At 36.6% G+C, this 24,056-nt stretch overlaps 1 protein-coding gene across 7 annotated transcripts in view; it reads right to left on the bottom strand.

Moving 5' to 3' along the window:
* Positions 1–6,261: 6,261 nt before the first annotated feature.
* Carnmt1 (carnosine N-methyltransferase 1) overlaps positions 6,262–24,056 on the bottom strand; it is a 47,550-nt gene continuing 29,755 nt past the window's right edge. Inside the window, exons 6-8 of one of the 7 annotated variants that reach the window (XM_040285661.2) lie at positions 22,961–23,074; positions 7,815–7,969; positions 6,262–7,171 (exon numbers count right to left, since the gene is read on the bottom strand). In XM_040285661.2, the coding sequence (XP_040141595.2) occupies positions 7,845–7,969; positions 22,961–23,074 (239 nt within the window). In that variant the 3' untranslated portion in view covers positions 6,262–7,171; positions 7,815–7,844. Of the gene's footprint in view, positions 7,172–7,732; positions 8,500–11,106; positions 13,733–13,765; positions 14,514–14,621; positions 18,165–22,960; positions 23,075–24,056 lie in introns of those variants that run through there. The other 6 variants (XM_040285660.2, XM_040285659.2, XM_021725629.3 and 3 more) reach the window with 6 other exon arrangements.

Genomic DNA, 24,056 nt, shown 5'->3' with positions numbered 1-24,056 from the left:
GCGCTCCCGAACACCCTCGCGGCCGGAAGTGCGCGTCCCGGAGGGAGGCGGGAAGGCGGCGGCGGGCCGATTAAAGACCCCGTGTAGTTGTCTGCAGGGGGCGTGACCTTTTCTCAGGCTTGGGATAGCGGTTGTAAGACTCTGGGCTGCGCCTTACGTTCGACACCCTCTTACAGGAAATTTAAGACCTTCCGAATGTATGTGTTAGTAGTATTCCCTTCCTCGTGTCAGTGACCGCGGGACGGCGCCTGGAGGTTAGGACGCAGGTTATGCAGATGCCAAATAACTAGTGTTAAGAGGCTTCACAAGGCGTACGGGCCCAAGGAAGTATTAAAAACTAACATGCAAAGAATCCAAAACAGTGTTCTAAGATACCTGCTGTAGAAAGTGAAGTCAGCACCATTCTTCCAAGATCTCTTGATTAAAAACTTGAAGTGGCCGACTAGATGTGCAGCTCATCCCAAACAGCTGAGTAGTTGGCAAAAACCACGCCAGGAGCACAGCTTAGCTCCTCTCTTCCAACTGAAACCTAAGATTGGTTCTTATTTTGTTGGAAGCCTGAGGTCCCTGCCTTCTCTGCTATGGTCAGACTGGGATTGCAAAACCATTAACAGGAAAATTGTATATTGTCAGGTGAAGTTACATGGAAACAACCGCAGTATATTTGCCTTAATATTTTAATTTCAGTAGTTTGATAGACAGTACAAGTAAACAACAACAAAAAAAGGAAGAAAACGAAACATTAACAGCTCTTTGAAGGGAGAAATTTATAATCCCCATAATTGGGATTGAACCCAAAGGCTCTTTATCACTCTATCGTGCTTCATTCATCCTCAAACATTTTTCTTTAGGGTCTTGCTAAATTGCAAGGCTAGCCTCAAACTTGAGATCCTCCTGCCTCAGCCTCCTGGTGTAGCAGGGATTACAGGCATGGGCCACTGTACCCAGCAGAGGAATTTATAATCTTATGGGGAAAAAAATGTGTGCAAAGATAATTCTATGCCAGGTGGTAGGTACTGCCTAAATATTAATTACTACTTGTGCCTACCACAACAGGGGGTTGTGAAAGGTTAGAGTGATTGTTTACTTATTAGCAGAAATGGGGTAATGTTTAGGGAGGTAAGCAATAGGTTTTATTTTTCTTGTCTCTTCTTTGATAAAAAGTTTGCCATTTTCAAACTTGTGATCCAGATCAAATGAAAGAGCTTAATCCTAGCTGTCGGTTTAAAAGGTTTGAAGGGAACTCAGCTCCAGGAACAATAGATTGTAGTTAAGCTAATCGTTTATTGTGTTCCTGTCCCCTGACCTTCTCTTTTTTAAAATTGTGAAATTTATCTGCAATAGATTGTATAAAATATGCATGTAACTTAAAGAAAGATACTAAGACAGCCAGGGCTCAGTGTCAGAAATAGAGTCATACCAATACCAGAACATGACAAGCTGCCTGTGGTGCCTTTCTCACAGTAGCACTCTTTCCCTCACTCCAACTAATTCTCTTTTTGAGTTATCATTCTTTTACTTTTTATTTGTAATTTATAATACAGATGTACATCTGTATATATGTTTCTAAAACCCTTTTTTCGTTTTGTTGACTTAGAAAAACAGCTTTATTGAAGTCTGACATATAGTGAACTTCATCTACTTAAAGTGTACCACTTGACATATGAATACACCTGTAAAACCATAAACAATATACATATCACTCTAAAAATCTTCTCCTGACATTTGTAATTTCTCCCTCCTTCCCCGCAACCCTTGCCCTATCTGTAACCACCCATTTACTTTCTGTAATTACACTCCCTTTTAGAATTAATACTCCCTTTAGAATTTTAATTATAATTGCACTAAAACTTTGGATCAATTTGGGGAGAATTTTCTTTATGATACAGTGGCCCTTCCCTATTCAGGAACATTATGTAGCTCTAATTATTTAAATTTCTAAATGTCTTTAGCAGAGTTTTATAATTCTCACCATAAAAATGCTTACACATTCTTTTTAGGTTTGTTTCTAGGCACCTTTTAATAAATTTTGTAGATAGTACCCTTTTCCCCTCCTCTAAATGACATTTTCTGAGTTATTGTTGCTGCTCTAGGTTCTTAAAAGACTCTGAAAGTATAATTTTAAGTTATTTTACCCTTAGTTATAAATAGCACCAGAACCACTTATTCAAGGAATTAATATGCAGTTTATTCACTGAATTAATCTGCAGTGGTTGCTCTAAAAATGATGTCTTTAATTTTTTGCAGTCTACTTAAAGTTGACATTGTACCATTCCATTTAAAAAGGAAGCACTTTCTTACCCCTCCAGTCTGCATGAACCTTTTTTTTTTTTTTCACTGCTGGGGATGGACCCCAGGGCCTTGATACATGCTAGGTGGGTACTCTACCACTGACCTATATCCCTAGCACCTAGATTCATTTTTTTTCACAATTTTTGTTCTTTTTAGAAATACATGACAGTAGAGTGTATTCTGATATATTAGACATACATAGAGTACACCTTACTCTAATTAGGATCCCATTCTTGCGGATGTACATGATGTGGAGTTTCAATGGTGGTGCATTCATATATGAACATAGGAAAGTTATATCAGATACATTATGCTGTCTTTCCTATTCCCATTACCTCTTCCTTCCTTTCATTTCCCTTTGTCTAATTAAATGAACCTCTATCCTTCCCCCCCGCCCTTATTGTGTGTCAATATCCACATATCAGAGAGAACATTCAGACTTTGTTTTGGGGGGTATTGGATTATTTCACTTGGCATGATAGTCTCCAGTTCCATCCATTTACTGGCAAATACCATAATTTCATTCTTCTTTAAGGCTGAGTAATATTCCACTATGTACTTATACCACATTTTTTTCATCCATTCATCTGTTGAAGGGCACCTCGGTTGGTTCCATAGCTAAGCTATTGTGAATAACTGCACTGAAACTTTAGACCAATTTGAGAATTTTTGAGCTTCTATAAACATTGATGTTGCCGTCACTGTAGCATGCTGATTTTAAGTCCTTTAGGTATATACCAAGGAGTGGGATAACTTGGTCAAATAGTGGTTCCAATCCAAGTTTCCTGAGGAATCTACATACTGCTTTCCAGAATGATTACACCAGTTTGCATTCCCACCAGCAATGTATGAATGAACCTTTTCCCCACATCCTCACCAACATTTATTGTTACTTGTATTCTTTGATAATTGCCATTCTGACTAGAGTGAGATCGACTCTCAGTGTAGTTTTAATTTGCATTTCTCTAATTGCTAGAGATGTCGAACACAATAAGGATGGAAGGAGAATAGAAGTTCATTGAATTAGACAAGGGGAATGAAGGGAAAAGAGGGGTATGAGAATAGAAAAGATAGTAGAATGAATCAGACAAACTTTTCTATATTCATATATGAATACCAACCAGTGAAACTCCACATCATCTATAACAAAGTAGGATCCTAATTAAAATGAGTTATACTCCATGTATGTATAATTGTCAAAATACACTCTATGTCATGTACCTAAAAAGAATAAAAAAATCAAAATGAATGGCATTTTTAAAAATCACTTATTTTCTTCTCTCATGCCTAATCTGTTGATTCCATGCACTATATTTTTCATCCTACACAATGTACTTTTCATCTCTAGAAGTTCAATTTGGGTCTCTTTGTCTTTTATTTCTCTAGATCATGTTTTTGAACATATGAAATAGACTCAGGCTATTACAGTATTCTTCTCTACTAATCCAAAAATCATTGTCAGTTGTAGATTGGTTTCAATGGATTCATTTTTCTCTTCTTTATGGTTTGTATTTTGTAACACATCTAGTAATTTTTTACTACACACTGGATGTGAATTTTTGTTTGTTGGGTGCTAAATATTTTTATATTCCTAAAAATATTCCTGAGCTTTGTTCTAGCATGCTATTAAGGTACATACAAAGTTTAAATCTTTTGGATCTTGCTTTTGTCCAGTTGGATCTGAGCATTATTGACTCTATAGCTAATTAGCCCCTACTGCTGAGGTGTTGGTCAGCTTTTCATAATTATGACAAAGTAATTGAGATAAACAACTTATAGGAAGTAAGGTTTATTTTGCCAGCCTTGTTGTTTTGGGTCTATGAGGGCACCGTACATCATGGCAGGATTGTGTGGTGGATGAGGTATATTCATCTCATGATGACTGGGAAGTAAAGGGTGGCAGAAGGGGCCGGGTCCCTTATTCCTTTTTAGGGATAATCCCCAATGAACGCTAACGTTCTTCTACCTCCTGAAAGTTTCACCACCTTCCAGTAACACCACATACTAGGAACTAAGCCAGCACATGGGCCTTTGAAAGACACTTATCCAAAATGTAACATGCATGAGACAAGGCTTTTCTCTGTATCACATCCAGTGCCCTAGAAATTGTGACATTTTCCAATATGGGTATGGAAACAAGCATTGCAGAATGTTTCTAGAAGGATACTATTATCAGTAGTTGCCTATGTGGTGGGTTATTGGTGAACAAGAATGAAAGGCATATGGAACACATTTGGGCTACTTCAAATTAGCTCACTGGTACCACTGGTATTACTGGTGTCTTGTGGGTTACAGGTTTTTTTTTTTTTTTCCATTAGAAATTAATACCCAGAGTTTCTGGCTTCTTCTGCTGTCTTCTGTTGGGAAACAATTTTCCATGAGTTTCTTGCACTTCTTCATACCTTGTAAGCAGAGGCATTGGCTGATTTTATTCAACATTAGCTTTTTAGAGTTGTTTTGTATGGTATAGAGTTGGAAGAGAGAGATCTTTCAGGAGCACAGCGCAGGTTTGTTTATTGTCCAGTATAATAATGTCTTTCACTAGGGAAAGTCAGACATGAGGGTTGCTTGTTCATTATAAGATTAAGCTTTCTGGAGCTCATTATGAATGATTAAGATTTCCAGAGTGTGGGGTTCCTCTCCTGTAATACAACCAAAATGCATGTGCAGGCATCACCTGGTACTCTTGAGGTGTTCTGTGAGATTAAGGACTGAGGAACTAGTATAGAATTAATAATACTCTGGCTACTGCTATTACTGTGTGTAGTAAATGGTCCCTTTGTCTTTGACATAGGAGTCTTCTGGAAACTTGTGGCAAGCTAATATCCTAGCTTGAAAGCAGAGTAAAATCTCAGACCCTTTATAATTGATACCTTCAGTCTCAGATGAAATGCCACATGAAAGAACATGACATCTGGTCTCAGCAGCAACCTCTGGGTCAGATCATACAATTTTGAAGCCTGGGGGGAATTATCTCCTTTTGCGCAAGCTGTAACTTGTAGATAAATTTTCTTTCACCCTATTTCCAGCCTCTCGAGAGATGTCCCCATATATATCAGTGACTCTGTCTCTTTGCAAAGCTGTCTTTTAACAAATAATTTTGTATTTTCTCTGTTCTTTCTCTATTTCTTTGTAATCTATTAATCATTTTTTTTTTACATCTATCAGAACTGACATTGCAGGGTAATTAAGTCAACTTAATTCTAAAGAGGGACAAACCTCTCAAAGGAGAATGGGACACAAGATATTTCATGTTTGGCAGAGCATAAAGAGGTATACTGCCTTATAAGCTGTAAAGAAAAATCTGCAAAAATTTTACATTCCTGTGGATTGGGGGTTAGCAACTCAGTTTACAGTAACTGGAAGTCCCAATCAGAAGGGATGTTTATACTCACTCATAAGTATTTTTCTGGGTCCTCAAGGGAGAAACTTGGGGGCACAGCAGTCTTTGGAGAACACCCTGGCAGGCATGAATGCATAGAATAGCTTCTACTGAGGTAGGGGTAGGCACAAAACCATACCTGATTCCTTGGACCATTCTCTGCTATAAGCAAAGCTTTAAGCCACTAACAGAGGATCAACAAACACAGATACTGCTTTTGGAGTGGAAGCAAAACTCCTTTGCCTTGGAATGAGGGGTGGAAACTGTCCCATTTCTAGGACAAAGGCAAAGGATACTTTATTTCTGTGAAAAAGCAGAAGCAAATACCTTCATTTTAGGGAGAATGGTAGAAAATCATTTGATAGGACTGTTGGTAGAGCAGGAAATTCCTGTGAAGTCCAACCACTGATAGGTCGAGAAAAAGGATAGGACTGCTAAGAAAAATCCACTTCTGAGACTAAGACACACAGAGCCTTCCTAAGACTGAGTCTGGGCTAGAACAATAAAGTTCATGGTACAATAACAAATAATCTAAACTTCATTTTAAAAAGTCCTACAAGAGAGAATGGGAAAGAATATCTTAAGAGTTAAATGGACAAAAAACTTTTAATAATGACAAAACACCAAACCACAGATCCAACAAGCTCAAGGAACCCCAACAGAATATCAAAAACAAAACCACATACACCTAGGCACTTAAGACAACAAAAGCTGAGCTAATTCATTGCTAAAAGACCTGTGACATAAAGGTAGCAGTATGATGCCAGATAGAAACTTGGATGCATATAAGGAAATGACTGTTTTGTAGCAAATTATGCTAAAACTTGATAGTGTAGGAATTCAGTATCAGCTGAATGGCTCAGGGATGCCCCTGTAGTTGAAGTCAAGATGTTGGTGTGGGGCTGGGGATGTGGCTCAAGCGGTAGCGCGCTCGCCTGGCATGCGTGCAGCCCGGGTTCGATCCTCAGCACCACATACCAACAAAGATGTTGTGTCCGCCGAGAACTAAAAAAAAAATAAATATTAAAAAAATTCTCTCTTTCTCTCTCTCCCCTCTCTCACTCTCTCTTTAAAAAAAAAAAAAAAAAGATGTTGGTGTGGCTGTAGTCATGAAAACTCAACAAGGTCCTAGTATCCATCTCCAGTCTCATTCAGTTCACATGACTGTTAGAAGAGGCCTAAGTTCTTCTCCATTTGGGATTCTTCACAGGGCTATTTGCTTATCATTGGGTTTCTCTCAGTACAAGTGGTCTTAGAGAAAAGTGGAAGCCACAATGTCCTTTAATTAGGAAATCACATGGGCTGGGATGTAGCTCAGTGGCAAAGCATCTGCCTTGGATTCGCAAAGCCCTGGGTTCGACCCCCAGCTCCAAAAAAGAACCCCACCAAAGAAAAAGATTAAAAAAGAGAAAGAAATCACATATTTTCCACCAATTTATTCATTAAAAGTCAAGTACTACAGGGCTGGGGATGTGGCTCAAGCAGTAGTGCGGTCGCCTGGCAAAAAAAAAAAGGTCAAGTACTACAAGCCCACACTCAAGGGAAGGGGAATTAGACTGTTCTGAAGGGGGGATTAACAAAGAATTTGTGAACATATTTTTAAAACACCACATACTAGAAATTATTTAAAATGGCTGGGATTGTAGCTAAGTAGTAGAGCGTTGCCCCAGCATGTGTGAGACACTGGGTTTGATTTCAGCATATAAATAAATAAAACAAAGGTCTGTGGGAAGCCATTCTAACATGTGATTGGGTGACTCCCGTTAAGGGCCTGAGGCACTTTGGCAAAGTCGAAGTTTTCCGGACCCTTTCCTGATGAGAGGGACCCTTTCCTGATGAGAGAGCCCATACGTGTGGGGGTGTGCCTGACCACTGACCCCAGGGACCCAATCAGTGACCCTGACCTTGGAGTGCAACCAAGTGCAACCCCTCAACCTTCATTGGATGGAATTCTCCCCTGAATTAATCAATCAATCAATCAATCTCTCTCTCTCTCTCCTCTCTCTCTCTCTCTCTCTCTCATGAATTTAACCATATCAATAATTACATGAAAATGTAAATAGTTTAAATATTTAATTGAAAGACAGCCAATTGAATAAAATAGCAAGACCCAGGTATATACTGTCAATAAGAAACCCACCTTATGACCATGTGGCATCGTGGGAATACATCAGCCCCAACCTGGAATAGGATCATGCAGGAATTCAAGGGACAAAGGATCTTCACTTTTGCCCAGATGACAATTCTTCCTCAAAACTTCAGGGCTGCTTCCCCTCATTACCCTAAGGAGGTTAGCTGTGGACCCAGCAGGACAGACAGAAGACCAGTGTTAGTGATAGCTTGGGCTCCCTCTCCATCTTTGCTGTGCATTCTGGGAGCACTGCAGAGGACCCCCTTTTGGCATCAATGGTACGTCATCTGAAAACGACATTATGCAGTATAATGCAGTTATATTGGGGCCAGAAGAGGCCAACTTTGAAGAGGCTACTTTTAAAGTAATAATAGGATTTTCTGAAGAATAGCCAAATAAACCACCATTTGGTTTTTATCTAGAATATTTCATCCAAATGTATATGCTGATGTGTTTAGACATCTTGCAGAATTGATGGGAGTCTCCTGTCAGTTTAGTCTCTGGATAAATCAAATCCAAACAGTTCAGTCAATAGCCAGGCAGCACATCTTCATCAAGAAAACAAAGTGAGAAGTTTCAGCCACAGTTAAACGAAGTTGAAATCTACCAGGGTAGATAACTATGTATAGTTGTATATAATTTGCATATCAGTAGAAAGGCTAACAAATTTTAAATGCCACAGCTTGTAAGGGTTCTGCAAGGAAAAAAAAATCCTTCCTTTAGTTTGCTTGTATTTTGTGAATGTATTGCTGTATAAATCCTGCTTGTAGTTTTTCCAAGTGTATAATGCTGGTGTGTTCACGAGAGTATATGCACACCATTTTGTAACCTGTACTTTAAAATACTGTAAACCTTATTTTCGAATTATTAGATTTTTAAATTGGAAAAAAAGCACTTTTTATATTTGAAGCTGTTAAAATACATAACTTCAACACAAGAGACTGTCACTTATCTCCTTGTCTGTGTGAAATGGATTAATAAATGCCTCATTTTCAATCATCTGATTGTTTCCTTTTAAATTTCTTCCTTTTTTCTTCCTTCTGTTCTCCATCCACCCCGCTTTTGGGTGCTAGGGATTGAAGCCAGGGTCATTATACCACTAGGCTATATTCCCACTCCTTTGTAAATTTTTAAATTTTGAGATAAGGTCCCACTAAATTTTGTCCAGACCAGTTTGAATTTATAATCCTCTTGCCTCAACCTCCCAAATCAAATACGATTACAGGGATGTTCCACCATGCCTGGTTTACTTCCAGTTTCAAAACAACAAGCTTACGTTTTATCACGAAAGTCATCAAATTTGATTTAAAATTCCAATTATAATCTCCAACTTTATTTTGAATAAACTTATTAGTTTCAATCAGTTACAGACATAACTGGTTTCTGTCCATCTGTCTTAAGCCACTTGTTTATTTATTTATTTTTACTTTTACTTATCCATTTATTTTTATGTGGTGCAGAGAATCAAACCCAGGGCCTTTCACATGCCAGGCAAGCGCTCTACCACTGAGCCACAAGCCCAGCCCCACCACTTGTTTCTTCATGCATTAGCTACCATTAAATTGCACCTTTTGTGGTTTACCATCAGTAGAAAAGTCATGTAACATTTTGCTGGTTGGTAGTACTTTAATGAAGAAAGTAAAACCAAAAGCATTAACAAAAACTCTCTGCTCCACTGGCAATGGCTCCATGAGTAAAGCACATGTTTGTAGGAAATTTTATGTAACTTATTTGAAAACTGCCTTTTAATGCCACTGAATATCTGGAAATGTTTTAACACCAAGGCCTGCTGAACTGCTTTCTCTTGGGGGGACATGATCATTTCTCAAGCTGTTTAGAAGTTGGACTGAATCTTAGCTCTTCCAGAAGTGTTGTCAGGCAACGTGTACATCACCTAGTAAGTAGTATGACGGTCAAACCAAACCTCCACCAAGAAAGGGTTCTGTGGAGAGCACTGAACCCTCAAACAACAAGGGTCTGTTAAGAAAAACAGATGGGAAAAAGATGATAAGCACAGTGGTGAACTCCAAAGAAATAAGTTTCAGATGGCTTACTCAAATTTATTGAGAGCTAACATGGATGGGCTTGAGGAAAAAAAAAAAAAAAGAGCAAGAGTAAGAAGAGCGAAGCAGCACAGTGAAGGGCACCAAATTCCCTGCTTCTACTAAACTACCGAGTTACTTTTTTTCCTTTGGTTTCTGGTTCCCCCATCGATAACTGTTTTCATGTGATATTAGTGTTGGAGAAAAGAAAGGGCGCAGTGTTTACAAGGTAGTTTTGGTAAGTTTATTCCAGATCTGTGATACATCTTTGTATATTCCTGAATTAGTTTTTAAAATTTTTAGTTGAACACAATACCTTTTATTTATTTTTATATGGTGCTGAGGACCAGTGCCTCACCCATGCTAGGTTGAGTGCTCTACCACTGAGCCACAACCCCAGCCCCTCATTAGGTGTTTTCTAATACTAATAACCTCATACATCCTTATACAAAAACAGTTACAATGTCAGTAGTTGACATATTATGCCCTTTGTGGAATGAAACATTTGTTATGCAGTGCATGACTGTACTTCCATGTTGCTCATTCTCTTCTAAGGAAGATGATGATGCGATGTTAAAATAGAGTAGCAAGACCTGGTGGCCATTCAAACGTGAGCGAAGGAAAAGTCACCTAATAGTGCAAAGCCTAACACCTGGCTCCTGCCACAGCCCAGCTTGGCTAGTAATGATGAGGCTTTGGGTGCCAGTGTGGACAAAACTGGAAACGGTAAGGCAGATCACCAATGTATGCATGGACAGAGGTAGGGATGGGGAAAGGAGGAAAGACTAGGAGTGGAAGTGCCAAGCCAGAGTACAGTGGCTTCAAGTTCTTTTCTCTCTCTCTCTCTCTCTCTCTCTCTCTCTCTCTCTGGAGGCCTCAACAGAAGCACCTGAGAAGGCCTCAGAATGGAGGAAAGTAAACCCTGAAGATCTAAGTGCTTTTCCTACTAACTGCTGGTCCTGGAACCCTTCCTACTGTTTGCCTTTATAGCTCTTTTTCTGTAATTTAGCTAAATTAAAGATCAAGATTGATCTTTACCTTGGTGGATTCTAAGTTCATTACAGTGAACTTGAATGAAAAAAAGTGAAAACAATTAATACAAAGCCTAGCATAATCAAAGGGCATCATATCACTAACTTCTAGAAGCACTGAAGACTAACACTGAAGATTAACAGGGTTCAAAAGTATGTGTGCACAATGAATTAAAATTCCCATATCTGTGGTTATCACTAACTTAGATGGAAACAACCAAGCAAATATTGTTTCATAGCAATTGGCAGACTTTAATATTCAAGAAAAATTAACTCCATCATACACATTAAAAATATAGGAAATTTCATGCAGACATGAAGCTTCCAATTCAGCCTTTGTGGCAACTTTTAGAAGGAGAATTACATATAAATACAGTACACTTTGTAGTTCCCAAACTTCATAATTTTATACTGTGATTTATACAGCTTCTCTTTATATTTTATATATCCCACCTCACTCATTTAACACAGCCTAAAATCTGCACCACTTCAGAATATGAAAAAGAGGGGGGGAAAAAAAAAAGCAAGCACACTGACCATTTTGCAAACAATTCTTTTTTGTGTTTTGAGCTAAATTAAGGGGGAAAAAATGTTAAGGCTTACATACTTTAGTAGCCAGGACTAAATTTAAGAAATACAAAGTTAAATAGATCCTCCAGTGACATTTCTATCATTGATTAATACCACATTTTCAAGTTTAGAATATATTAACTGCAAAAGTTACAAGAAAAAAAGTGATGCAAATTTGTATAGACATTTAAAAATAATATTCATGATATGAGGAAGAAATTAAAACAAATGAAATAACTTCAGAATTAACTAAAATATATTCTGTAATTTAGAAATACAGGTAATATTATTAAAGAATAAAACCTGATAGTAAAAAAAAAAAAACTTTTAGGCAATAAAACCAATCCACCAGTGTCAACTTGTTTTTGCCTTTGTGAGAAAAAGATCTTTTGTTTTGATACAAGTGATAAAAAATATTAGTCATCAGTGAATAAAAGGCATTTTTTACATTGTTCAAAAACAGTATGTACTCCTTGCTATTCAATGGATGTTTTTAAATACTTATGTTCCTTTTAAATTTCTTTTTCCCTTAAAAAAATAATTTTGGGGTGCTTTTCCCCTTTGCAATTAATTTCAAGTTCATTTATATAGGTAATGAGAATTCCTACCAAATAAATGTATGCCAAGTATTGAGGGACATAAACACAACATAGTTCTGTTTTTAAAAATCTCGGGTTTCAGATTTCCCTGACTTGACAACTCAAATTAAAATTAGCTCCATGGAACCTTATCCTGCATAATGGGAGTAAAGATAAAAAAGCTCCCTTGTTGTTTGCGGAACCCGCCCCCAACCAGAAAGATGCTAAATCCAGTAATGATTCTTACAACCTACAGTCTTCTACGAAGGTCTGAACATTTACAATTAAGTTTTCTTATCAAAACCATGACACTTATGCTACCAGCACATTAAGTTCCTCTAATCCAAAATGCCAAAGAGATAACTTAAAGCAATCATAATCATTTATGAAAATATTCAATAAGGGTTCTTTCTTTTCTCCAAGAAAAGTTTAAAACATTATTCATCTTTGCTTTCCAAGGTACTGGAAACAGAAGAACAAACATTAAAAGAGAAAAAAGAAAAAAAAAACTGCCTCCAATATAGATCTGCTAGAGGTAGTAATTTACAGCAGCATACATAATGTTTAAGCTCCATCTATCAGGGAACAAAATTGGTGTTAATATGAAATTACATGAATGCCAGCTACTCAAAGACAGACCATGGGCAGTAATTCATCCCTGAATTTCATACTCAAGATTTTCCATAGTAATACCATTATGACAGTTTTTACTAGTATATGATTAACTTAAAAAGTGCTTGCTTTCATAATCCTGATAATCTAAAGACATTATTGTAAACATCACACTGGCAAACTGTATTCATTTCTAGTTTGAAATCATACATTTCAAATGGGCAGATTTTAATTTTCCAGTCTCCTAGCACTACTTTAAAAAAAGGCTTTTGTGCCTTACTTAGAATGTTGAGATTCCATACATTTCAAAGTGATCCATGATGAGCATGCTTTCATAAAGTGTTCCATATAGTGTGGACAAAAGACTTAATTTCTCAGTTCCATTTTACTGACCAGTGATACAATTAAATTTAGCATTTCATAAAAATGAAATGTATGAAGCTTCTCTAAATTCAGTTGATTTAGAAAAAATAAAGTCAACTAATTTAGATAAAAAAAGAAATAGATACACATTTTATGTATACATTGCTCAGGAAGAAAGTGAACAAAATCATAATTCCAGGTGATGAATGTAACAGGATCCTTAAACTTCTAAAAATAGCATATGCAATGCACATAAAATAATAAAAAGATCATTATGGACTTCAATACTATCAATCATTAATATGGCAGATTTGCAACAACTTCATGAAGACACTGGAGATTAGGTTTTTTTCTGCTGCAAGACAATTCTGGGCTTCAATGAAAAAGTATATGTGAAGATTATTTCCTCCATTTTTACTTGTGTAATACAAATCTGCATGGCATAGTATATTTCTGAAAAAAGCAATAGACATTATTAAGAAAATAGACACTATTTCTAAATTTTGTTAAGAATAAGAAGGCACCACTGATTTGAGGTTGTGTCCTGTCATCACTGATAGTTGATTTTGAGTTGTTTATTTCAGCATTTGTTCTTATTATATTTTTCTGGGTGATATCACTTAAGACCATTATTGTGGCTTACGGACCACAAACAAGACACATTCATAGTAGTATTTCATCATAGAGAGATCATTCACAGTATATGTTGACAACACAGATTCTTTTTCCACCTGCAATGCAAACAATAATGATGGTGATGATGATAATTATGATCATAACAATCCCACTAATAAATTCTGAGCCTCACAAGTAGCAGGCATTATTAAGCAGATCAACTTATAACAATATAGCTACCCCTGTAAGGTCAGTAATATCACTAATTGCACTTCACATAGAAGGGTCATGTAAGTGGCTCAAGGTCATACCATGAATGCTAGAACTATGATTCAAATGCAGACAATCTAACTCCAGAGTTTGAACGCTACACTATTATAATACATTGCTTCTATTTTTAGCAAATCTGTTAGTTATATTTTAAATGAATGGAATACTCCTAAGTAAACAAACAACTAAAACACAATAGCCAAAGTGTCATAAAATGTGTGATTCACATGATAAAAACAGGTCAAGCAGTATGGAGAACAAAAGAAGTATATTATTTTTATACCTGCCTTCCCACACTGCTCTTTTTGTTTTTCCAGAGCATAGACTACTGGTATCTATTAGTAAGAGTTTACCAACATCAATACTGTAATTCAGCTACCACTTACTGAAAGCCTATTTTGCCAGGGATTATAGATTTTCCTTAATATACATTATCCCAAATCCTTATAATCTTGAAAGCTATATTATCTTCACTTTATGGATAAGAAAACAGGAAGATTAAGTAGTAAAGCTAGGGCTAGGATTGTGACTCAGAATACTTGCCTAGCACATGTGAGGCACTGGGGTTCAATCCTCAGCACCACATAAAAATAAATAAATATAATAAAGGTATTGTGTCCACGATAACTAAAAAAAGAAAAAAAGTAGTAGTAATAGTAGTAATGCCATAATATCTAGATTTCTGTTTAAGGGCTTTAGAAGTTAAAATTTGGCAATATTTCATTCCATCCTTACCTCTACCTGGAATCCATATTGCAGAACAACATTTTTTATATCCTCGTAGCTCAATTCTATGGAAAGTTCATTTGCCAAATTTTCAAAGTGGTACAGCAGAGGACCTGTGTGTCAAAGATACTATGAATGAATTACCTGATATATAAGCTTGCACTTAGTAGCTATGTTACACTAAATGAACATCAAGCTCAATAAATTGAGCAGTAAATGAGACAAACATAAAAAGGAAAAGACCTATTTTATTCGTTGAGGGTAATTATCTAAACCTCTGAAACTCTGGCCCTGTAACTACCATCTAAAACCTAGGCCTATACTCATGGTAAATGAGTCCCTGTGTGTATATCTGCCTGGCAACATGGGCCTGAATGCACCAAGTCTCTAAATTCCAAAGGTAATATAATTATAAATCTATAAATAAATTTAAAACTGCAGTTTCAAACTAGTTATCATACAAAAACAGTAAAGGATTCAAGCTAGCCCAGGTGAGAGTGTGGAGAGGCAGAGAAGTTATAGGGAAGGCTTCCTGTAAGGAAGAGGTGACACTACCTAGCTGGCTTTCATGCCCCAGCTCTAATACCTACTAACTGTGTCTATGGGCAAGTTACCAACTCTGCTTCATATGCAGCATGACTCTAATATGAGATAACAGGCAATATATTTGCATGAAAAAGGCACTAAGTCAATGACAGCTGTTATAGCTATTTTTTTTTAACTTTCTCCACTTTACTATTCTAATTCCAATTATTCACAGAATTAACATACAATTCAAATTAGGATTTTCCAATCTTTTAATCTCTCACATTTTGCCCAATTCATCAGCTTCATCCTAGGAAATATTATCACTTAACACACTGTACCTGATACTAATGTAGACCATCTTCTCTTTAACTTTCATTAGACTAATTATAAATCCTGCATCTAGTTTTCTAACCCCACTTCTCACTGTATGAATAAGGGTTTCTTTTATCATGGAAGATAAAAGGAACAAAAGGGACAAAGTTTCTGCTCCAGAGAGGCTTGCCATCCTGTGGATCATACTTAGAGTTAAGTCCCCCATGTTTTTTTTAATCCTACATAAACCACTAGAAAAAAAAATTATCATGAATACTATTTAAATAATGTTAGCACTCTTTCCAAAAGATAAAAATACTTTCCTAACAAGTTCCAATAAGCCTACATTTCTGTCAACAGTATAGTAAAAATAATCCCATAGTTAACCATCTACCTATCCTCTGATGTGCCCTAAAGTATCCCTAAACCTTTTCTTAAAGAAGGCAGAGCCTCACAGCAAAATCTTTCTGGCTTTTATCTATCTATCTATCTATCTATCTATCTATCTATCTATCTCTCTCTCTCTCTCTCTCTCTCTCTCTCTCTCTCTCTCTCTCTCTCTTTGTTTTTGGTCTTGGTATTGGAGATTTAACCCAGGGGTACTTTTCCACTGAACTACATCTCCAGCCTTTTTATTTTGGCCTTCAACTTGCCATCTTAGCCACTGAGATGATAGGAGTGTGCTAGCTTTTAAAGCTCTTTCCAGCTTTTAAAGCTTATGCTGTTCCTGTTTCACTAAGAACCTCTGATAACAATGCTTTATTATGTGTACATATATACACTATAATGATTCATATATACCCAGGCCATATTTTACCTCTACTTATGTTTGTTGCTTTCCATCTAAAAAAACACTCTCCAATTCATGCTTTTGCCCTGCTTCAAAACACTCATGCAATCTATTCCAGTCTTTATCCCACTGCTATTCCTCTTAATACAGTGTATCTTACAATTCATTTAATGCAGTGTTGCACTGCTCATTGTAATTAGTACTGTTTTCTAACTAGGTCACAATTTAAATGTCAAGGAACAGGTCTTAAGTTTCTTTGAATTCACTAAAATGCAATCTGCTAAATGTACATCATAAGCATCTATAATTGTGACAGACAAAAGATGTGATATATATTTTCTACAGTCTTCTATTACAAATGGTATTTCAACAAATCATCTCCACACATTTCAGATTTTCCCTTACAAGATTTATTGAAAATCAGAGAGAACAAACACTTTACTGAATTGATCTAAACTGCTAAAATGCTTTCCAAAAGATTTATAGGTTGACAGTCCCTTACCCTTGGGGCTAAAAATGTCCTTTGGACTCTGGAATATTTGAATATACATAATGAGACAGCTTAGGGAGGGGACCCAAATCTAAACACACAAAATTCATTTATGTTTCATATATACCTATATACATAGCCTGAAAGGTTTTTGTTTTTTGTAGTGTTGCGGATTGAATCTAGGGCTTCACACATGCTAGGCAAGTGCTTTACCACTAAGCTATACTCCACAACCACTAAAGAAAACTGTTTTTGGTGCACACCTGCATTTTGACTGATTGTTATTCCAAGTCAAGGTAAAATTTTCCATTTGTGGTGTCATGTAGGTGGCTTCAAAAGTTTTAGATTTTCACTCACAATTGCTATGATATATACTTGTCTCAAAGCCTTAATGAGCAGTGGGAATGTAATGGTACAGTTAGTCTAGAAAACGGGTTGGTATTTTCTTGTGAAGTTCAAGAGAACTTTTGGGGGTAATGGAAATGAAATATTTTCTGTCTTAATAATAGTTATATGGTTTATTCCATTTCCAAAATGAATCAAACTATGTATTCAATAGAGATAATTTTATAATTATGTCCATTATACATCCAAAAAACCCATCTGACTTAAAAAAACAATTTTTAATAAACAAACTATTTGCTAGTTTGATAAGGGGGAAACAATATGCAATAAAAGTAATGTGAGCATTTCCTTGAAGTTGAGCAGTTTTTCATTTCATTACCTAGTTGTCCATTCTTTAAGTGAAACTTATCACAAATATCTGACACTGATCATATAAAGACAAAATAAAATATGGACACACATCTAAGAGTTTTAATTTTCTCAATTTTCATGTCTCCTGGTATTCTTGTTAGTGGCTGTAATAAAAGGAACAAAGATATATTTTTCCTTGGCCATAATTATAAGCTCATAATAGAAAGCTGAAGTAACATGAAAAAGTATAAAAATAGAGTCAAACTGATTTCTAATGCACTCATTGACAAACACTTGAAAATGTCTTACCTTGCACTTTCCTAGATGTGTAATATAAGATATCACATACATAGTTTTGCATCTTCATTATGAACACTTCTCTATTGGGCTAATTATTTCTAGAGAACAGTTTTACTCTGGGGAATCTTATGACTATTCATCAACTCCACTGCTCTTAAAAATACATGTTCAGGGCTGGGGTAGTAGCTCAATAGTAGAACACTTGCCTAGCACATGTGAGGCACTGGGTTCGATCCTCAGCACAACATAAAAATAAATAAAACAAAGTATTGTGTCCATCTACAACTAAAAGTTTTTTTTTAAAAATTTTTTTTAAATTAAAAAAAAAAGGGGCTGGGGACGTGGCTCAAGCGGTAGCGCGCTCGCCTAGCATGCGTGTGGCCCGGGTTCGATCCTCAGCACCACATACAAACGAAGATGTTGTGTCTGCCGAGAACTAAGAAAAAAATAAATAAATGTTAAAATTCTCTCTCTCTCAAAAAAAAAAAAAAGGCAGGTACAGTCTAAGTTTTTGTTGAGTATATCGACCATTAATCAGTCTTTATAGTCTTTGCTGGTATCTGATTATTTTTCTCTAACAGATTTCTACAAGTAAAATTAACTTAACAAATGTATGTAATAGTCAATGTAATTATGTAATAGGCCAGATGACAAATATTTTAGGCTTTCTGGACTATGTATAGTTTCTATCACTAATCTGCATTTCCTCCCCCAACAACCTATTTAAAAATGTAAAAAAACAGCACAGCAGTACATACCTGTAATCCCGTCGACTTGGGAGGCTTAAACAGGAGATCACAAGTTCAAAGCCAGCCTCAGGAATTTAGTGAGGTTCTAACCAACTCAGTGAGACCTTGTCTCTAAATAAAATATTTCTTAAAAGGGTTGGGAATGTGCCTGAGTGGTTAAGTGGCCCTGGTTCAATTCCTAGTACCACCCCCCCTCAAAAAAAAAAACCCTGTAAAAAACAGTATTTTGAAGAATATTAAAGAGTACCTAAAATTCCCCTTAATAAAAACATTTATAATTTGGGTTTTGTGTGAATGTGTGGTGCTGGGGATGGAATCCATGGCCGCTCATGCATGCGAGACAAATGTTCTACCAATGAGCTGCATTCCCAGCCAAGGACTGTTTTTTGTTTTCTTTGAGACAGGTCTCAGCAAGTTTCCCAGGCTGCCCTCAAACTCACAGCTTTTCTGCTTCAGCCTCTAGAGTAGCTAGAACTACAGGTGCCCACCATACTCAATTTGCATTTTAAAACTTAATAATCCTTCCAACCCTGATTTGATGCAATTTGGGCAATATTTTCCTAATTGTACCTCCAGTGTAGTTTGTCAGTGTTGGAGGGTAGTTGGCAGTAACAGTTCTCACATATGAATGTAATGATATTCTAATCTACATAAGCAGACAGTAAAGTCATTCCCAAGGGATTAATACACTCTCAGTTTACACAGAAAATCAAGGCCCCAGATCCATATGGCTGAAGTCAAAACCATGAGAATGTTATAAATTCACCAATAGAGGCACAACTTTATCATGTCTCTTGGAAGCCACTCTCCCCATGACACCTGAACATTACTTTGTTCCCTCTTTCAAATGTGGAATAATATATTCATTCACAAACATAGCATTCACTAAGTAGCCACTATCCCTCAGGCTCTGTCCCAAGAGACAAGGAAGCATTAGATCCCTGTTCTCATCACATTTAGAGATGAAGGGGAAGGAAAGAGAAGGAAGCAGAGCCATAAGACAGAAGAAAGATCACAAAAAGTAGACATAATCCTCAAGAGATTTAAGTTATTGGGCTGGGACTGCAGCTCCAGGGGTAAATCACTTGCCTAGCATGCATGAGGCCCTGGGTTCAACCCCCAGTACAAGAAAAGAGAAGAGGAATATATGTTATCAGGAAAGCTAGAATTTTACTTAGGGAGTCCAAAAGACACAGATTTTCATGTTGGAAAGATCACTCTGGTGAAACTATGGAGAAATGAAAGGGGTGTGGAGGGCTGCAGATAACTTGAAGACAGGGATACTAAAGAAACTACAATGATAACTGAGGCAAGTAATGATGAAATTAGAGCAATATTTTTTTAACTGGAAGCATTTTCCTTCTCAGCGACATTTTTCAATGTTTAAAGATACTTTGGGTTGTCATAACTGGGAGGTGGTACTGGAATCAAGTAAGGAGAGATACTATTAACCATTTTATGATGTACAGGACAGACCCCAGTTGAAGAATAATCCAGCCCCAAATGTCAGTAGTGCCACAATTGAGAAACTGAGATAAAAGGATTTACTGGATGCAGATGGTGAGACAAAAGAGGAGTGTTATGGGTTGAATGTTTGTCCCTACTACCCTACCAGTTCAAATACGGAAGCCCCAATCCCTAGTGTGGCTGCATTTGGAGGTAGGGACTCTAAGGAAGTAATTAAGGTTAAATGAAGTCATAAGAGTGGTATGATCGAACAGCGTTAGTGTCCTTGTAAGAAGGGACACTGGAGAGCTCTCTTAGGCACTCTTGCCCTCTCCATGCCCATGCCAAATACATAAGCACACAGCCATTGGCAACACAAAGGGAGAATCCTCACCAGATATTAACCTGGCTGGCACTTTATTTTTGGAATTCCACTCTCCAGAATTATGAAAGAATACACTTTTATTGTTTGAATGGCCCAATCTGTGGTATCATAATTATGAGAGTCCCAAGTTAATAAAAGAGGTACTCCCTAGTTTGTTGGAGGAATTCAAGAGAATGACAGAATAGGAAAGGTATGAACATCATTTTCTTGAAACATGGATTTTGAAGTATCTATGGTACATCCAAGTAGGATAATACTGGCTTGGAGTACAAAAATATTTGGATCAGATTTGGATCAGGGACTGAATGAATAGGGAAAGTCAAGAAACTGGATCAGAGGGACAGAGAGTAGGGATAGGAAGGGCAGCAGAATACAATGGACACTAGTATTGCTGAATGTATATACGTGGCTGTATAACCAATGTGATCCTGCAATCTGTACATGTGGAAAAATGAGAATTCATACCCCATTTGAATCAAATGTATGATATGTCAAGATCATTGTAGTGTCATGAGCAACTAATAAAAAAAAAAGAATGAGTACATGGGGCTAGAAATATAGCTCAGTTGGTACAGTGCTTGCTTTGCATGTACAAGGCCATGGGTTCAATCCCCAGCACCACCAAAAAAAAAAAAAGAATGAGTACATGACATAAAGAGTGAAAAACCCTAATTTAACACCTGGAACACACCAATATCTAAGGAAAAACTCATTGTGAAATTATTGTTTTTTATATTCTTTAACTTGTACATGCAAAGAATTTTGTGCATAAAGTATTAACTTTTTAAAAAACTATTTGTAAGGATTGTGTTTTTCCATTATTTCAGTTCTTAAAATTGTTTTGAAATTCTATGGTTAGGAGTCTGAAAGCTCTAACTTCCTGTTAACCATTGTCCATAACAAACACTGCAGCCCATCTACTCTTAGGCAACAGTATGCTTTCCAGGGGCCAATTTTATTAGTTCCAGAAGATTAAAAATATTATTACATAATAATAATATCAATAAACAACAAAACAAGTTTTAAAAAACAAAGTTGTTTCCATGAAAGTTAAGTGCTTTAGAAATATATAAAATCTTACCATAACCATAACTCAGAATTGGGATCAAAAATTCTAATCACATAAATAACAGGATCATGTTAATCTTCAGCTACAAACTGACAATAAATGTCTGACTATAAACCTATCTCTACCATATATAAGCTATAGGACCTTTCTGCTAATCACTTAACCCAGTTTGAAGATTCACTTTCTTCAAGTACTAAAGAATGATGACTGCAGTGTATAGCTACTCTCATCTGTTCTTACAGAATTCTAAAGAAGTCTGACGTACTACTACTGTTTAGGTGTACTACTACTTCTAGTCTGAGTCCTACTGGCAAAATCTCTAGAAGAATAAAACCATTAAAAAGGAAGCAGAAAATAAAACTAGCCGAATCCTGAAGACCATGGAGTCAAAACCATGTACTTTGTGTGTGTCTTGTGTCTGTGTGTGCATGTGCTGCTGGGGATTGAACCCAGGGCATTGTGCATGCGAGGCAAGCATTCTACCAATTGAGCTATATCCCCAGCCCACATCTTTTCTTTTAAAGTATGATACCTCATCTTGAAAGCCTTTAAAAAAAAAATCTAGCCTTGCTGTCTTTCTGAACATAGATTACATATCTCGCTTAAAAAAAAAAAAAAAATGTATACAAGGACATGCATACTTTCCTTGATGTTAGCATTGTACTTCCTTTATTTTAAGGAAAAGCTGACAGTTTCCCTTAGTTTCTGGAAGGGAGGGATCATGTCACAGTCATCCATTGATTTCTAGCATCAAGCAGGAGTTCAAGTTTTTTTTTGCATAAATGAAGTTATATTTCTATTCTTTTTCCTATCTATCTATCCATTGTGATACTGGGGACTGAACACAAGGGGGAGTCTATCACTCAGCCACATCCCCAGTCTTTTTTATTTTTTACTTTGAGACAGTACTAAGTTGCTGAGGCTGGTCTCGAACTTGTTATCCTCTTGCCTCAGCCTTCCAAGTATATGGGATTATAGGTGTGCACCATCATGCCCCACCTCTATTCCTTGTTAAATTCAAGGTAATCAGAAAAGTTATTACATGTATTCTTTTCCTGATATATAGGTGTACTAAGGAGGACAGCTTCATGACAGAAGTAAAATATTTCTCCCAAATGCTTAAGAAAAAAAATAAAGACCACTCTCCTATCAGAACGGTCTCCATGGCATGGGAGTTAGGGAAGACAAAGGAATGAATGCCTAACCATCAAATTAAAAATCAGGGGCTGGGGATGTGGCTCAAGAGGTAGCGCGCTCGCCTGGCATGCGTGCGGCCCGGGTTCGATCCTCAGCACCACATACAAACAAAGATGTTGTGTCCGCCGAGAACTAAAAAAAATAAATATTAAAAATTAAAAAAAAAAAATAAAATAAAAATCAGTATAGTACATGCAATTATGACCATAGCAAGACTGACCTAAATATGAACATACAATGTTTGGGTTCCACTGCTTTTAGAGGCATCACCACTAGAATGTATCTAATTCCAACTTTCACAAACATTTAGTAAAGTCACCAAATGTAAAATAATTATAAATACTCAGAGTTATGTGTAAAATTTTAATAAATACTGAAGCACTTACCAAGATTTATCCAAATTCCACCTGGCTTGAGTATTTTCCATATGGTATCAATATAATCAATCACATTGTGAGCTGTGTCTATGAAGAAACAGGTGGCAATACAGTCCCAGGTGTCTAATAAAGAAAAATTAAATCACTGTATCTGTTATCTTGCTTTTTTTCCTTTTGTTAATCCTTCAACAAACTGACCAGCTAAAATATTTAACTGTAGTGCTACAAAAACTTTTTTTTTTTTTGCAGTACTGGGGATGGAACCCAGAACCTTGTACATGTTAGACAGGAGCTTTACCAATGAGCTACATCCCCAGCCCGTTTTGATTATATTTTAAGATAGGGTCTCACTAAATTGCTGAGGCTGGTCTTGAACTTGTGATCCTGCTGCCTCAGCCTCTTGAGAAACTGGGATTATAAGTGTGTACTCCCACCTAGTCAGAAGCTGAATTCTTTTGATCACTACTATAATCAAGATAACCAAATAATCATTTATAGGGGATACTCTATAGTTCATAGATGTTTATCAATCTGAAAAAGTGATCAATTTGGAATTCATTCATAATAACATACATCACTAAAATCATTACCAAATAATATCTGTAAGTTTTATCATCTATTTACTCTCCCCCTCCTTCTTCTGAGGGCCTTGCACATGTTAGGCAAATACTATACCACTGAACTATACCCCAGCCTCCAGCCTTCATTTACAATATATTAAGACAATATAATAGTCATTTGAATTTTAGAATCTAATATGAACCTATGCTAATCACCAATTCTAGTAGGCTTTACAGAGACTACAGGCAAATTATTGTCATTTGAAAAAAATGAATGACATCAAATAATCTAACCACTACCAAATCACCAAGGAAATGAGGGGCCAAGGGCAAGTGGACACCCAGCAAAGAATACTATTTACCTCTTGAAGGCTGTGGCCTAGCACAATGATAGGGACCAGAATGACATGGTTGTATTTTACCAATGCTGGTGTAATGAACGTACCCAATCCCAGCAAGGATCACCTGCACTGTTATCTTAAACATTGGTCCAGAAAAAGGAACTCTTAGGAACTTATCATTCTTTCTTCCATTCCTATTTCTCC

Source organism: Ictidomys tridecemlineatus, chromosome 4 (assembly GCF_052094955.1).
Source record: "Ictidomys tridecemlineatus isolate mIctTri1 chromosome 4, mIctTri1.hap1, whole genome shotgun sequence".
NCBI classification, from domain to species: Eukaryota; Metazoa; Chordata; class Mammalia; order Rodentia; family Sciuridae; genus Ictidomys; species Ictidomys tridecemlineatus.
This window is presented reverse-complemented; position numbering and strand designations above follow the sequence as displayed.